At 35.9% G+C, this 15755-nt stretch overlaps 1 protein-coding gene across 6 annotated transcripts in view; it reads left to right on the top strand.

Moving 5' to 3' along the window:
* Positions 1–15755, top strand: part of LOC150078178 (FERM domain-containing protein 4A-like) — a 418597-nt gene that overhangs the window by 218190 nt on the left and 184652 nt on the right. For all 6 annotated transcript variants that reach the window (XM_090384903.1, XM_090384902.1, XM_090384904.1 and 3 more), the window contains exons 4-5: positions 4300–4398; positions 12195–12279. In XM_090384903.1, coding sequence (XP_090241029.1) covers positions 4300–4398; positions 12195–12279 — 184 coding nt within the window. The remainder of the gene's footprint in view (positions 1–4299; positions 4399–12194; positions 12280–15755) is intronic.

Here is a 15755-nt window from a genome sequence, read left to right as displayed (position 1 = left end):
TGTATTATTATAACTAACATTTTTGAAGAGAAAAACATAAACTGCATTTTTCGAAGTATTGATTAAACCAATAACAGAGATTATTGTTTTATTAAATTTATGCTAAATTAAAAGAAAAAAATTTTACAAAGGTTAAGAAATCTTCATTAATTTATTTTTATACGAAATTGGGAAAGGAATTCAAAATGATTCCGTCCCTCATCATTTATTAAATTCTTCCAGACACTTACACAGATTTTTAACGTTTATCAGCTAGTAATATTTTGGGGGGATTATGACCTACGCGCCTCTGATCGTATTCCCTTCACCCTCAGTTCGGTACTCTTGTGATGATTCAACCTAGTGCTGTCGTCATTTTGTTTTTTCTTGCTATAAAATTGTTTTCACTGAAGCTGCTGCTTCCACAAAAGCAGGAAGTGCTGCTTTGGCACAATGGTGCCAGCGTGCCCGCATTCTATTTATATACGCACTTAATCTGAATCCGTATTTTTATTTTTCAAAAGGAAACTTTAACTGTTTCTAAGTATTAGTATTTACAGCATTATTTCTCAAAACCTACTGCACAGTGTTCGAATTACTCACATTCCTGGGTTTCTACTTTCTCATTCGTGCCGTTGCACCAGAATGCATTATTACTATCCATGCCGAAGTTTGCTTGTGTTTGTTTTGTCCTACTTTCCTTCCATCTAATATGGGAGAGTGATAGCGGTCAGTGATAAAACGACATTCAATACTTGCTTTCTTTCTCTGTCCCGTGTTTTTTTTTTTTTTTTTTATTATTATTATGAAAGAACCTTTAGGGTGTACGGTTTCATGTGACTGATTTCGCTCCCTAGGGATCTTTTGAGACAACACTCTAGTGCCGGCGAAAACACTAATCAGTGTTTTCACATGGCTTTTTATTCTTAAACTTCCGGGTCGGATGTCTCTAACGATAGAGGGCACGGCCATGGAAATCGTTACAAAAGATGCATTCATTTGTTCTCCTTTCGAGTCGCTGTTATTGGCGTTATCAGCACTAGAAGCGTGCGTACACCGAGAAGCCGGATCTGAGAAGATGGTGTCATCCGATTGCACAGTCTTAGTTTAGATTGCGCATATCTGTCTGATATTGGTGGTTATCTCATCTTTGCATCGTTCGGTGGGAAAATCGATTTGCCTCCTCTGTTGTTAGTGACTGCTTCTTTTCTTATATATTTTATTTATTATATATATATGATAGTATGAACTAGAGCTGTAATGCCCAACACGTTCTACGTTGATATCAATATTTGTAAAGTAATAAGAAAAGTTTACCTTCAATTGATTTTTAATTATTTTTTTCTCTAATGTAAGATTTTCGATTTTTTCTTTTTAATTGCTGGAGAGTATCATATCGAAGTGTTCTACGTATTATATTGAGGTAAACTTCTCTTATTATTTTACAAATATATATGTGTGTGTGTGTGTATATATATATATATATATATATATTTTTTTTTTTTTTTTTTGTTTGTTTGCTAGCAAATGTTTACTCGTTTCTCTTCAGCATTCCTGACTTAAACTAGTTATGGTTCCAACAGAATATGTGCACACAGTGATAGTTTATGAAGGATTACATATGTGTATAATACTCTTATTAATTGTTGTAAGTGTTTCCGATTTTTTTTTTTTTTTTTTTGCTCTCATTATAGTGGACATACATTACCACATACACACATAGATACAACTAATATTAAACAGTTTTGCGTCATCAACCACATATCATTGATCCGAATTCAGCAAACATGTTTAGCAACATTATTTAATGTACGTGTACTTGCATGAAAATGCTCCTTGAGAAATGCAGAATAAAAACTATTTTCTTATAGTGATCGACTATTATTAGTATTATAATGGCTAAATGATGCAAGGAAGTGGACATTTTCTGCCTTTGCAAAAAAAAAAAAAAAAAAAACACGCGTCTCTCACATTCCCTCCCCTCCATCAAAAAGGTCTACTTTGAACGTGAGCAAATTCTACGCCTTGACCACTGGGGCCACACAAATTTGTGGTATTCCAGTGATTAACAGCACTCTGCTCGAAAGTGAATCCAGTCTTATGTTACTACTTAAAAGTTTATATTTGTAACTCCTAGCTCTTGTTTCTCCTACCAGTGAAAATATGCCTTCTTCGTTCGTTTTACTGACCCCCCCCCATTCAAAGCCTTATGTATATACTTCAGAGGTTCCCTGGAGATGTCTAGCTAACCCTACTTCAGTTGTGGCCTCTAGACATGAAGGTCCATTGACTACAATATGATTTTGCTTTTAGCCTCTTGTGCCATTGCCGATTTTTACTTTCTAATAAGTTACTAATATTGCGAAGCAAGCTATTAATAATTAAGGTTGTAATTGTAAGATTTGCATGTTGCAGCTGTATACATATTTGATTAAAAGTGATGTAGAGAATACGTATTTCAGTAATTGTAGAAATACGAGGTGACCATAGAGTAGTGAGACTAAATTAAGCTGTGCAGTCTTGACAGCGTAAAAAACTGACTGTTATTTAGAGCAACGTTTCTCAACCCCAAAAATTCCTGGGCATACTGCGAAATTTTTGATGAAGTATAAGAAAGCATTAAAATAAAATAAGATACTGTATATTATGCAATGATAGATATTTACTCTTTGTAAATTATGATTTGGATATGGAAAATTAAATACTGTGTTATTATAATGTATTAATAGATATAAGTACTTTTCTGTAAATTATATTTACACTTTGTGATCGAGGAGCGAAAACGATGAATTCTTCTGTCTGTAAATACAGTTTCTAAACTGATGGATCGCAGATCGGATTTTTTCCCCCTACAGTTTAAAATGGGCCTCGTTATAAAAACAGGTTGAAAAACTTTAAATCAAACTCGAGAAATAATAAAACCTTTTGCGAATTTAATCAACTTGTCAAGTGAAGACACTTCGTGGATGAAGTAAAGAACTGAAAGGATTGCTGAAGTTCTCTTCAATCGAGGGTACAGTTACCCAATCTGAGATGGGAGTAGTGTTCCCCTCCCCGCGTTGGTAGACCTAGTGGTGCGAAGTTTTGCTACTAGCAAAACTGCCATTCCACTTTTAAATATCCACTGAGGGTATTCAAAAGAATGGCGCATATTCTGAAGTCATTTCCAGAAGGGGAGTTATTTCGAAAATGGTTTGAGTAATGTCAAAATCATTGAAGTAAGTGTTAAAAAAAAAAAAAAATAAATTCTGTTTATACTCTGAGGAGTTCAAAGAGAGAGAGAATACAAGAATATCACTGTATTTAGTTATCACGTGACTCGAAACGCGATCATTCAAATGCATGTCTGTACCCTCGCGCTTGACCACGCGGCTACGGCAGCTTTTAGCCTTCCAGTGTTAAGTACTTCGTAGAAATCAACATTCTTTTGGTTATATAAGTTTAAGTATGGTTGTTAAAAAATTCTCTCATGCATTATAGTCACACCTCGATATAGCTCTCTCCTCAATATTTCATCAGATGATTTACCATCTCGTAAAATAAACGGTTCTACTGTCTTAGCTACCGAAAAAATGATTGGCCAGCCAAGCAGCTAGAAAGTGTTCTTTTGCACTGATACATTTTATGAACAAATCCTCTTCTGAAGATTTACCGAAATTCATATTTTCCCTACTCTAAACTGAACTTTATGCAAGGTGTACACTTTCTGTAGCGATACCGCTTCCCGGTATTGTCCTATGATCAGTCAGCTGTTGTGACAGGGGCTTCCAGTTTGATGGAAAGTTGTTGGAAAATGACAATAAAATTTAATCGAAGCAGCATTTTTCAAACGATGTGTCGCAATGAACTGGAAGATTCCGCAGAAATTTTCTTAATTACGTAAGTCAAATATGTCGCCTGTTAAAGTTCAAGAGATCGTCGTATCGTGAAAGTAATCTGGTGCGAGGTGTATATAGTGATGGGGAAAAAAAAAAAAAAAACATTAAGTTAAGAACCGATCTCGAGTATTTTTCTTTTGTTTTGAAATGTCCTTGAGGATGTTGATAAATTTAAGGGAACTTGACAGTCACGGTAAATTAACTTCTACCTTTTCATTAGTTTTTTGATCATTAGAAGTAATCTTATTTTACAAATAAAGATAAGCTAGATAATCAAGATAAGTTACTTGCTTATCCTAATTTGTAATAACTCACAGGATATTATGGAGTTAATCATATTAACTTAAATTATTTTGTTAATACTTCAGGTAAACGAATTTAACTCAAAAGTTATATTTTCCCAATAAAAATCCTTAGTTTGATTTTTTATTATTTATTTCAGAGGACATTATATTTGGCTTCAGCTGGACAGAAGGGTTTTGGAACACGACTTCCCCAAGAAAAACCCCCAGGGAACTCTAATTCTCTATTTTCTAGTGAAGTATGTATCATTTTATAAATAGGATCGTGATATGCATATATATATACACACACACACACACATATACTGGTATTCAAAGAAAGTGCATCACCTAGGAATTTCACATTTCTAACCCATTTTCACGATGGTATGTTTCATTAATGACTAGCATCACAAATAGAAATATAAATAAAAGATATATTTATTAATAGTTAAGGCAAAGCTAAGTAATATTTGACGGGCGCTCTCAAAATATTCCAAAATGACCATTTGCAACCTTTATACAACGGTTTTGGTAAACACGACAATCATGGCTGAAATGTTATCAGAAGCCCTCAATTTGCTTCAGTTTACCATTTTAAATGGAAAACAAAATGAAAATTTCACCAGGTGCAAACTAATATTTAGTTGAATCGCCTCTGGCACTGATGACAGCAGCACACCGTCGAGGCACTGAAAAGATCAATTTCTGAAGATAATCAACTGATAGTTCGTGGTTCCAAACACGAATTATGGCTTCCTGAAGATCACGAAGGGTCTTTGGTTTCTTTCTGGTAACTGCAGATTCCACACGATACCAACAGTTCTCTATAGGATTCAGGTCCGAGCTGTTTCATGGCCAGCTAAGAGTTGTAATGGACCGTTTTTCCAACCAATTTTTCACCTATAACAAATGTAAACACATTACTGTCGAACCTCTAATGCAGAAATGAAGATAAATTAACTACATAAGTGCCTACTTACACTTTTCGCCCGATGGCAAGGAGCAGAGTCGTCCTGAAAGATGCAGTTACTTGGCAGGTTGAAATGGTCTATAATGGTTGGCAGCAATTTGCCTTCCAATATAGTCAGGTATCCATTGGCAGTTACGGAACCTTTTATAAAATGCAGGTGATCTACTCTGTGATACGAAATGCACTCCCATATCATTTGGCTGGTAGGGAATTTCACTGTACACCATACAGTCTGGATGGTATTCTTCACCACGTCTACGGCAAATCGTTTGTCTCCCATCAGAGCCGTGCGGGTTGAATTTCTTCTCATCCGAGAAAAAAACTGACTTCCACTGCTCGGGGGGTTCATTTGACATGCTGCTTAAACCAAATTAATCTGGCTTTTTTCATTTTTTTGTGTGAGGAGGGGCTTCTTCTTAGGACGACGGGCTACAATCCATTTTTGAAGAGGCGTCGTCTAACTGTTACTGCACTTGCTACCACTCCTGTATGTTCTTCCCATTCTCTTTTCAGCTGAGACGAAGAAGCTTTACGGTTTTTAAGGCATAAGCGCTTCAAAACGCGGTCTTGTTTTGGCGTAGAGACTCGTTTGCTCTGGTTCCTCTTTTCCTATCAGCAGAACCAGTATCCTTGAGTTTGGAAAGAAATCTACTCACTGTCGACTGATTACAAGACTCTCTATAAGCAAGATGACGGGAAGAACATCCTTCCTCACGTAAAGCAACAATAGCACTCTTTCTTCGTGGCATCAACTGCATGTAACTCGCCATTTTGACACAAGCAAGAAACAACTGAAACTCTTGCAGAGCGTGCTTATATAGCTGAAAGTAATAGCAGATGCAATATTACGTCATCACCTACGCGTGTCAATCTTATCTGATACAATCTATAAGAAATATTGCCATATACTTACGTTATTCGGACGACAATTACCGTTTTAAGAGGTGATGCACTTTCTTTGAACACCAGTGTGTGTGTGTATGTATATATATATATATATATATATGTATATATCAGGATGGGCAAGTTCATAATTATAGTCGACTTTATTATTAAGACGTTATTTCTTCTGCAGTCACAAATGTATATAGCAGGAGTGGCCGACTTAATTTGTGATGCGATCCACTTTTTTCCTTCAAAATGTGCCGCGATCTACCATCTCAAAAATTTCATTGCACAAATCGAGGGATGACTGTATATTTAAAATTCGTCGTGATCGACCGAAATTAAATCCGCGATCGACTAGTTGGCCATCCCTGGTATATTGGACAATGCATTATGTTAATACTACACATTTTAATATGGAAATTAGTTGATGCTTCTGTACATGTTCAGTATCACCTGTCATCAAAATTTTAATGAAAAACGAATACGAAATGTTCTGGAAATGCCCATATTACTCTTGTAGACATGCATGCATTCGTTTTAATGTGCTTGATGCAGGTGTAGGAAGAATATGTTCATCGGTGGCATGAATGCAGATTTCATCGTTCCTGAATGTTTCTTGGTATGACAGAAAATTATTTTAAAAATGATTTGGATGGAAGATAATGTTCTAAAATAAACTAGTTATTCAATAGGAAATCAATGGTTGTCTACTTCAATAATAAATGTTGTACTGCATCCTCGATTACGCTTACAACTGCAGTCACAATGAAACTGCTCTCGACTACCTGTGAAAACTCACTACATATTTCATGTGTCTTCGGTGCACATTTATTCGCCAGTGTTGCGTCATGGACGGATAATCCTATATAATATACAGGGCATCTCTCCTGACTTCACCATAAAGTGAAGTGACTCCTGAATTTGTCACGTGTTTCCTGAGGTAATTCTGACTTTAAAAAATATGTCAACTCGAGTCCAGTTCTCAACAATTACTGAACTATAGATATTTTGAAATGTAGCTTGACTTGGAGTTTGATATTGGACAACACATTTTTATTAGGAAAAATATTGTACAATATAAAAAAATTACGCTATTGTAAATTGCACAGAACAAATTGTAAAATGATTTACGTAGTGTACAGTGTAATTGTTGAAAATGTCGTATTACACTAGTCAAACGAACCTGGCTCTTTTGACTAACGAACCTGTAACCTTATGAATAAATGTAACGTTATTATGTCTTGTGGCATCAAGTTACCAGAGGCATTTACTCGCTTGTGTTCATCTTGCGTTCATAAACCATGTTTTCATGTGATCCCATACATAGTAGTAATTAGAGGTTGAGAACCGCTGAACGTGGTGGCCAATACAGCATACCGCTGCTGTTGATCCTTCGGTCGGGGAACCGTTCATTCGGATACTGAGTGGTTTTCTGTCGTGCTTGTAGTACATCTGCAGTCGTGTTTGCAGAGGAAGAGGTCCGGCAGTTCGTTTTGCAAAGACCTGCATAATTGCCATCTGTCAGACTGTAGAGGGAGATGTACGGTTTAAGCAGCTGGTCGCTAAGGACATCACACGTTTACAGAAAAACGAATTCGAAAGTTTTGAAATTATCCATTGTTTCATGTGGCTTCTTACGAGCCCATAAATGGAAGTCTCTGATGTGTTGTTGACTCCGTCGCGAGTAAAATGTGCCTAATCAGTGTGTGTGGTATCGCTGGTGGCTCCTAGGCATTTGCCCATCTCCACGTTGTTCATCTGTGTTGGTGCAGAACCTCTGCAGAGCGGGCCCGAAAAAGTGTCAGCCTAATGTGCTGGTTTGGGTCCACTATCACCTGTAGTGATGAAACGCACAAATTCCCGCACCCACCGGAGACAGTGCAATACCAGTGGGCGCCAGCAATCCCGCTCCCAGGTTGCCCAAACATGGAAGCCAGCAAAAAAAAAAAAAAAAAAAATCCCTATGTAAATTAACCTATTAATTATTTTACTCAGAAATATTCTGATTTTCACCTTGTTTAAATTTAACTTTAAGATATTGTAAGGAAATTTAATAATCAGTGAATAAAATGTACCAATGCAAATGGGGTGTGCAGCTAACCAACGGGAGAACTCCAACCGGTTGCTTATATCTACAGGTTAAATTTGCTGTGCGCATTTGCACCCCTGTTATGTTTCAATTAGCCATAGTTCTGCAATATGGGTATTTGAATCTTTGAGAATCGGATTCATGTTGATGTAATATTTTTCACTCTGAATGACCGCAGGAATCATTTCCCGAGATTTTTCAAGTTATGATATAAAGTCGCGGGACACTGTATATAGCAAGTTTCTGCTTATACTCTTGTTCACAGCCATACTATAAGAGGAATATTAACAACTTAACTGTTATGGAATTGTGCTCACGAGGCCCATATATATACTAGAATAAAACAAGTAAAAGGTATGGTAGGATATTAAAAATGTTTCAATTGCTTCGTCTAATCTAGGCAAATGATGGCGAAAATTTTTATGATTGCATCACTTTTTAAATTTTTTTTTTTATCTTTTGGCTATCTAAAATAACTGTGCATATCATTTTGGTCCATTTTCAAAACTGTTAGCATCAGTTTTGAAATGGCGCCTCCGTAGCCAGGTGGGAAGGAGCAGCAGTGCGTAGCACACGCTTCTTGATTAGACCGGGGTTCGAGCCCATCACCACCAAATACGGAGGATGCGGAAAGGTCAGGGAATGACCACCGCATATCTCGGAGCAATATGGCCTTAGTTGCTAATGCTCCTAAAAACAAAATAACAAACAAATAACATCAGTTTTGAAAACAGTTTAAACGGTGGATGATCATAGGACAAAATACATTCAAGAATTACATTCTTGTCAAAATTACATAACTGACTTCCACAAATAGTAGGTGAAATAAATTTAGAAATTCTATCATATAAAGATAATGAAATAAAACAATATGTTTAAATATAAAACCTTTAAATTTTTGTAAGTATAATTTTAATAATAACAACCAGTAATTGGTTGTTAGTATTTGTCTGTGTGTGATCCAAAATGTCATGTGTCTCTCTGGCACATATATCAGCCCCGTTACTGATCTCGACCGCCTACTTTTCATCAGTAAAAAAAACAAAAAAAAAAAAAACTCATATTAAAAGAAAAGGATACCCTGATAAACAAAGGCAAACGCATAATCAAGCAGTTCGCTAAAATGGTACTCTGATGGTTTTTAATTCACATGTGTGTAACCCGAATTATATTGAGAGTAGTCTTATGTTTTTCTGAATTGGAGCACCGTGATTTAGAGGAACGCATTATGGATTTTAATCGAATAAAATAGGATGGTATGTCATAATTCAGAACAACTAAAATATAAGTTCTGTTTCGAAATTTATTTTCTTTAAGTGTTGTCTGGACTCTGACAATGTTTCCGTTTTAGCTTGCCGAGTTCTCAGATGGTTTGTCGGGGTCTAAGATCCATTCTAGGAGATACAGTATCCGTACTGACCATGCACTTTTTTTTGTTGTTAGGGGATTTGGATTTAATCTTTGGCAGCTAAGGTCCTGATGCCTCGGGGCCTTAGCTGCCAAGTTTAAATCAAAATCCCCAATTTATATTTGTGTATAAATCACCTGTATCACCTGTTTTGCTTATGGTCTGTTTATGGTCCCCATCTGTTGGGGAGGGTGGAAATGCAGCTCTTGCAGGAAGGTTGCGACCAATACGACATGACAAACCCATAAGAGTTTCTCCCATCCATAAATAAATCTTCATGTGATGCATAGAAAATGCAGCATCCATTATGGATCCAGAGGTTAGCACTCATGTTTTACCCACAGTGGCCTCATTAGTAATTACTGTGATTTTCTCAACCTAAATTATGCACACGTGGTACAACAGAGGATTATTCCTATTTGATTTTTTTTTTTTTTTTTGCATGAAAAGTCCTAAAAATCTTGACAAATCATATATAACGAATCATTTTTATTGAAAAGAATAGCATAAAAAATTCACCAAAAATACTTATTTATTATAAGTTAATACAGCATTTATATCTTTATTTTCATCGTTCATTCTACCGTCGAAATTGATGGAAAGTTTTCCATTCGTATTTGTTGGAAGAACTTGGCTTATGTAATAATTCTTTCTCCATCTTTATTTTCTCTAACATCTCTTGGAAAGTCTGAGTTGGATAATAATTAGTGGAGATTTTGCAGTTTCAATGGTCATTGATGATTTTTCTGATCCTTAAAAATTGCTAATAAATGAAAATCCCTGCATTAGCGTTTCCGACAAAGAAAGGATGAATTCGCTCATATTCTGTATGTTTTGAATATTAATGTTCTCACAATGAACAGTTCTGTACATTTAACCATCTCTGATTTGAAAATACGTCTTCTTGTTTCATTTGGCTAGGGAAGCTCTTGTTTAATATATTTTAATTCCACTATTTCCGCAGATAGTGGAATTTTGGGACAAAATTCTTGAAATCGGGTCGGTTGGTTACAATGTAAAATTTAATAATAAATAGAACTTGCAATTTATTCACAGATCTGGTCTTGGATTACGTTTATGCATATTTTAATTAGCAAATCTTCAGTAAAAACTATTCTTTTTAATAGATAATATTAAAATTTTAAACCCAAATGATATCAGTTTTGCTGGACCTGGCTACGCCTAATCTGAGGCCCTCAGGCTAAGCTTGGGTCCGTGCATTCATCTACTACGAGATGTAATTAGCAATCGAATGAATGCTGATATAATTTTAGTCAATCATAATATCTGGCCTTCTGTTAGTTTGTAGAAATTTTTGCCTCGGTTACAAATGGATGGGTCCATTTGATTTTTTTATTTTTTTTATCTCTGTTTTGATCTCTGCGTTATTACTAAATTGACGTACTGTATATTGATTATCTTTGCTAAATTGAGTATCTTTACGAAGTAATTTCCTTTACATTTATTTCCGAGGATGCCACTGTGAGATGTGTTGCTTCATTTATAATTTGTTTAAAAAAATAAATAAATAAACGGGGAAAAAAAAAACTTTTCTTATTCTCCTTGCCCATATTTTATTCTGGCATTTCGAATTACTGAGAAGTTTTAGAAGGTAAATTTTGAAAAGGCCATCTTAAATAGCGAGAAGTTGAATTTTATTACGTGCTTTGATTTCCTTTGCTTTTCTTTTGATTAAATGTCATGAGAAGGATATATAAAATTGGTTTTAGTAATGGCAACATGAAAATACGGATCGGTATTGTTTAGCCATGTATGTTTTAGTAAGGAAAAATTTATTTTACATTTCGTATATCGATATCAACAATTATCTTTATCTTTTATTGCCAGTAAAACAGAATAAAGAAATAAGAGATTTTCTTTGGCCGAACTTAAGACGTAGGCGTGTGTAAATATCACTCCTACTCGTTCATGCCCACGTGAAACTTAATGACTTCAATCAGCCATATGCAGTGATTCGCAGCAGGAGCACCAGCAGCATCATTTACTGCAATGAAGGCATCCATAATGTCAGCGATACTAACTATAGCTTCTTGAGATGCGCATGGCTTGTGAAAAATACTAGACGCGAGAGAACTAATGGAGTAGAAAGGTGTTTTGTTCCTCTCTGTAGTCTCAAGTGGCGGTAAGTGTGCCTTCACGGCATCTTCTATGTCTCGTACGCTGCCGCTGCAAACTACTAATGTACTTTTGCTCCCTTACTGAATCAAACGTGACCCAGCTGTGACCTACTTAATGCGTTTCCGTAATTACGCACTAAAGATTCAGATTTCTCCTTTCAACCGTCCTTTTCATCGTTTCTGTAATTGGTTATGTTAAAGCAGCTTCATATCCTTTGTCAATTTTTCTTTTGTTTCCATGATTTGCACATGAACTTGGCCGAATCATCACGATCATGCGTGCTGTCTGTTATGCGAATAATATTTAAGGGGCGATGGACTCTTCTTCCCTAATTGTAAATTTTTGAAAAAAACAAAAAAAGGAATAAACGAGTCGCCGATTTTTGTACTTGTAAGCCCCCCCTCCCCATTTTCGTGTAAAACTACACATATTTTCTTTCAAGTTCATTAACGTTGCTATTTGTTGATTGAATTTTATGCCAAAGCATCTGGCAATTCACGCTCGCTGCTCTCATTATATCAGGTAATAAAAATAGAATTATTATTATTTTATGCTACAGGTACTTCGTCGAGCATATCACTCAGCTTCGGTCGTGTACAACAGTAGAAGCTTTCTACCTACAAGCGCAGTCAGTCGTCTACAGGGTAAGTTAATTTTAATCTCTACAACTGGAAGAGTTTTTCATTCTTATATTGATTGTTGGAATTTATATTTAATTAATTACACTACATGCTTCCCATTAAGATTGGTTGAAACCTTCAATAAAATAGAATTTATAATATTTTTTACATAGATCGGTAAACAACGATGTTCGGCAGAGGCGTAACTAGTGTATGGCAACTTAGTTATAACTTTAATTCTATTAAGCCCCATGGGTTCCAAAAGGAGTTAAAGAACAGTCCAAGAATAACTGAATTAAGGATTCATTTTAAAAAATATATTACTACCATTGCTTATTAGCTAAACAAATTATTATAAAAACTAGAGGCTTTCCTGTAGTAATTTAATAACTTATTTTATTTCATAATTCAGTTATAAAAGTGAGCAGTCAGTGCGTGTTACGGAGAGGTCAGTCTGTCCCTTACTAATTGGAGCAACTGAGAGGGGAAACTCGCCATGGGAACAGAGTTTTAAATAAAATAAACTAGATGATTGTTATTTACGCACACTGGCCAAAAAAAAAAAAAAAAAAAACCCTTTATTCAGTATCGAATCGGGTAACTTTGTTTCGAATAAAACGAAAATAACAGCAAGCGTGCAGCACGGATTCTGTAAGGTGTTTTAGTGCTTTTTGGTCTAATTGTATCTATTCTTTCAAAAAAAATATCCTATAGCTGCGACAAAGTTGAAAAAAGAGGACTTCATTGCCGAATAGCTCTCTCCAGCATCTCCCACACATTTTTATTAGGATTCAGATCAGATATTAGGTGAATGTTGGGGCCAGGGAAAATAATAGAAATCCGTGTCATGTTCTCCAAAATATTCTTTCACGATTCTGGCATGACGTGCTGTTGCATTGTAATCCATAAAGTGGCCGTCTCCTTTATGATAAAAGCGTAACATTGCAGGATGCAGTAGATCTGATACAAAATTCAGGTACTCCCTGTATAACATTCGACCTTTCACTGGTATCAACGGACCCGGTCCGTGCCAACAAAACATTCCCCATACCATGATACCACTTTCAAATTCTTGAGTTGTCGTAACAAGGCAAGCAAGGTCCATAGCATCATGTTCTCGCCATACTCGTTGCCTACCGTCAGTGCAAAACAGTGTATCGTGATTCGTCTGAATAGGTAAGTTGCAATTCTATTTTAAAGGTGTAAAACGTTTAGGCTTTGTAAATAATAAGTCAACAACGATCCCAAAATATAACTTGAAGCGCTTGAATTAAAAATGGCAGAGGAAGAAAGGGATTTTAATACATGCAGATATTAAGTTCTCTGCGCAGTGCAGTTAGATAGCATGGAAGGTCGACTTGGCGCATTGTGTGCGCGTGTGTACAGCATTTTCGAAAAAGTTCACTGAGACTAGATCCTCTGTTAATATCTTCTTTTTAGTAACCATCTGTATATGCTCCATCACGCTAATAATGTAGCTTGACCACTCAAATGGCCACGCCTACTACCATTCATCGTTCAAAGTAGTGATAGGCATAATGGAGAGAGAGATTATTTTGATTATTGAAATTTATCGATTACTAATCATTCGATTATGCCCATCACTTAAATCTTTCTTCCTGCCATTTCTCTCACCGAATTGTAAGCATAGAGCATCCCTACGCATCTGCTCCGCCTGATTTATGTTGCATAGTAAGTGATGTTTCCGCTATTGAATGGAGCGCTCCAATTTCGCGAAAGTGGTGATTTACCTCATGAAGGTTAGATGCCAGTGCGCCATAAAACAACAGCAGCAGCATGGAGGGCCTTTGATACCCTTGTCCATGATTTATGTAACAATTGTTTGTATAGAAGGGAGTTATAATCCACTATATAAAAAAAAAAAAAAAACTTATGAGATCTCACTTAGAACACTACGTCCAGATATGAAGACACGTTCGCGAGTTTCGTGAAAAAATCCAAAGATAGCAATATGTCTAGTTGGATTGGCAAAAAGGGCGTCCTTATCTGGTGGTACTTCGACTGCAACAACAACAAAACGTGGGCTACAGAACTGGTAATGAGTTATGTTACAGGGGCACATACCTGTTTGTGAAGTTCTGAGTGGGGGTAGTGAAATAAATGGAAGGTGAAATTTTCATGTGTTAATTGGCACTTTAACCAGGAGACATTAACTCAAACAAACGGGAAAGAGATATAACGTGAATTGTAGAAAGTTTTGTTTTAGTCAACGAGGCTGATAGCTTAGAGATTTTCAAAGGGCAACTTCAATCAGTATTTACGGGAGGAGTGAAACACGGATTGTAGTTTTATTTTATTTTATTTTTTTTTTTTTTTGCTGATGCAACAAACGCCTAGCTTCTTTTCATCGCAACCGAATATTAATAATATAATTAATATTAGATTAATTAATTTATTAAAACTATAAAAATTATAATTTTATTATCTTAATTATTTTATTTACTCATATAATTAAATTAATTATTAAATAATAATTTATCGAAAATAAAAGAGGTACTTTCAGATATTTGGCCGTAGACGCTAAAATTCTTAGTTGCGCTTCTGGTGTTCGGATCTATATAGGCTCTATAGATTTAAGAGCAGATGAACATAATAATTTATCCTTTACAAGTGTATGGGTAAGTTGTTGACATCTGCAGCCGATCGAGAAATTGGCTACAGCCCAATTACTACTGAGCCACTGAGTTGCTTAATTCAATGGAGAGAGAGAGAAACACTAATAATAAATAAACGGACGGTTTATGTATTTTTTTATTCTTATTTTGCACCGGAGGATGACCAATCCGCAGCACGCGTGCCATTGGTGGCCCTTGCATCGCTTGTCAGTCCACGCCTTCCGATGTGAAAAACATAACGTAAAAAATTATACAACTGATTTCACAATTCATAAATGCGGAGCTTTCCGAAGTGAGTGCCATATACTTTGGAAGCTCTTAATTTTGACATCGCTGTCTTCACTCTGATTTCCTCCCACTGAGCGTATTGATATAATCGGTTGATTAAAATACAGCTATTGATTACTACATAAAATAATTACGATATTTATTTATTCGTGTGCTTCATGCTTGAAGGTCGGTGGGCTGTGGGTGTACTTTTGTTTACTTGTTTTTGGGCCGATACAGTGGAAGGTGTCTGTTGCATTTGCCTCAACTTAAATAAAATTTAAATGCTCAAGGCATAATATGTTATGAGTTTAAAATACAGTATAAAATATCGGTGTAAAAACACCATAGTGAACTCCTAATGAAAAACTACGTAAGTAGTGTAAAGGCATCGATTTAATTGTATGTCATATTGTTTGACTACCTTCACAACGAGTTACCATGTATTGCACTACCTCGAATAAGTAACGCCTCACTAATAGAGAAGATTACGAGGGGATATCAAAAATTTCGTACCCTTACCTAGAAATAATAACCCAAGAAAGGTGAAACTTCACAGGAACTTTAATCCTTTTCTATGTACTCTCCCAGGGGCTC

Source organism: Mastigoproctus giganteus, chromosome 11 (assembly GCF_048544385.1).
Source record: "Mastigoproctus giganteus isolate SK-2022 chromosome 11, ASM4854438v1, whole genome shotgun sequence".
NCBI classification, from domain to species: Eukaryota; Metazoa; Arthropoda; class Arachnida; order Uropygi; family Thelyphonidae; genus Mastigoproctus; species Mastigoproctus giganteus.
This window is presented reverse-complemented; position numbering and strand designations above follow the sequence as displayed.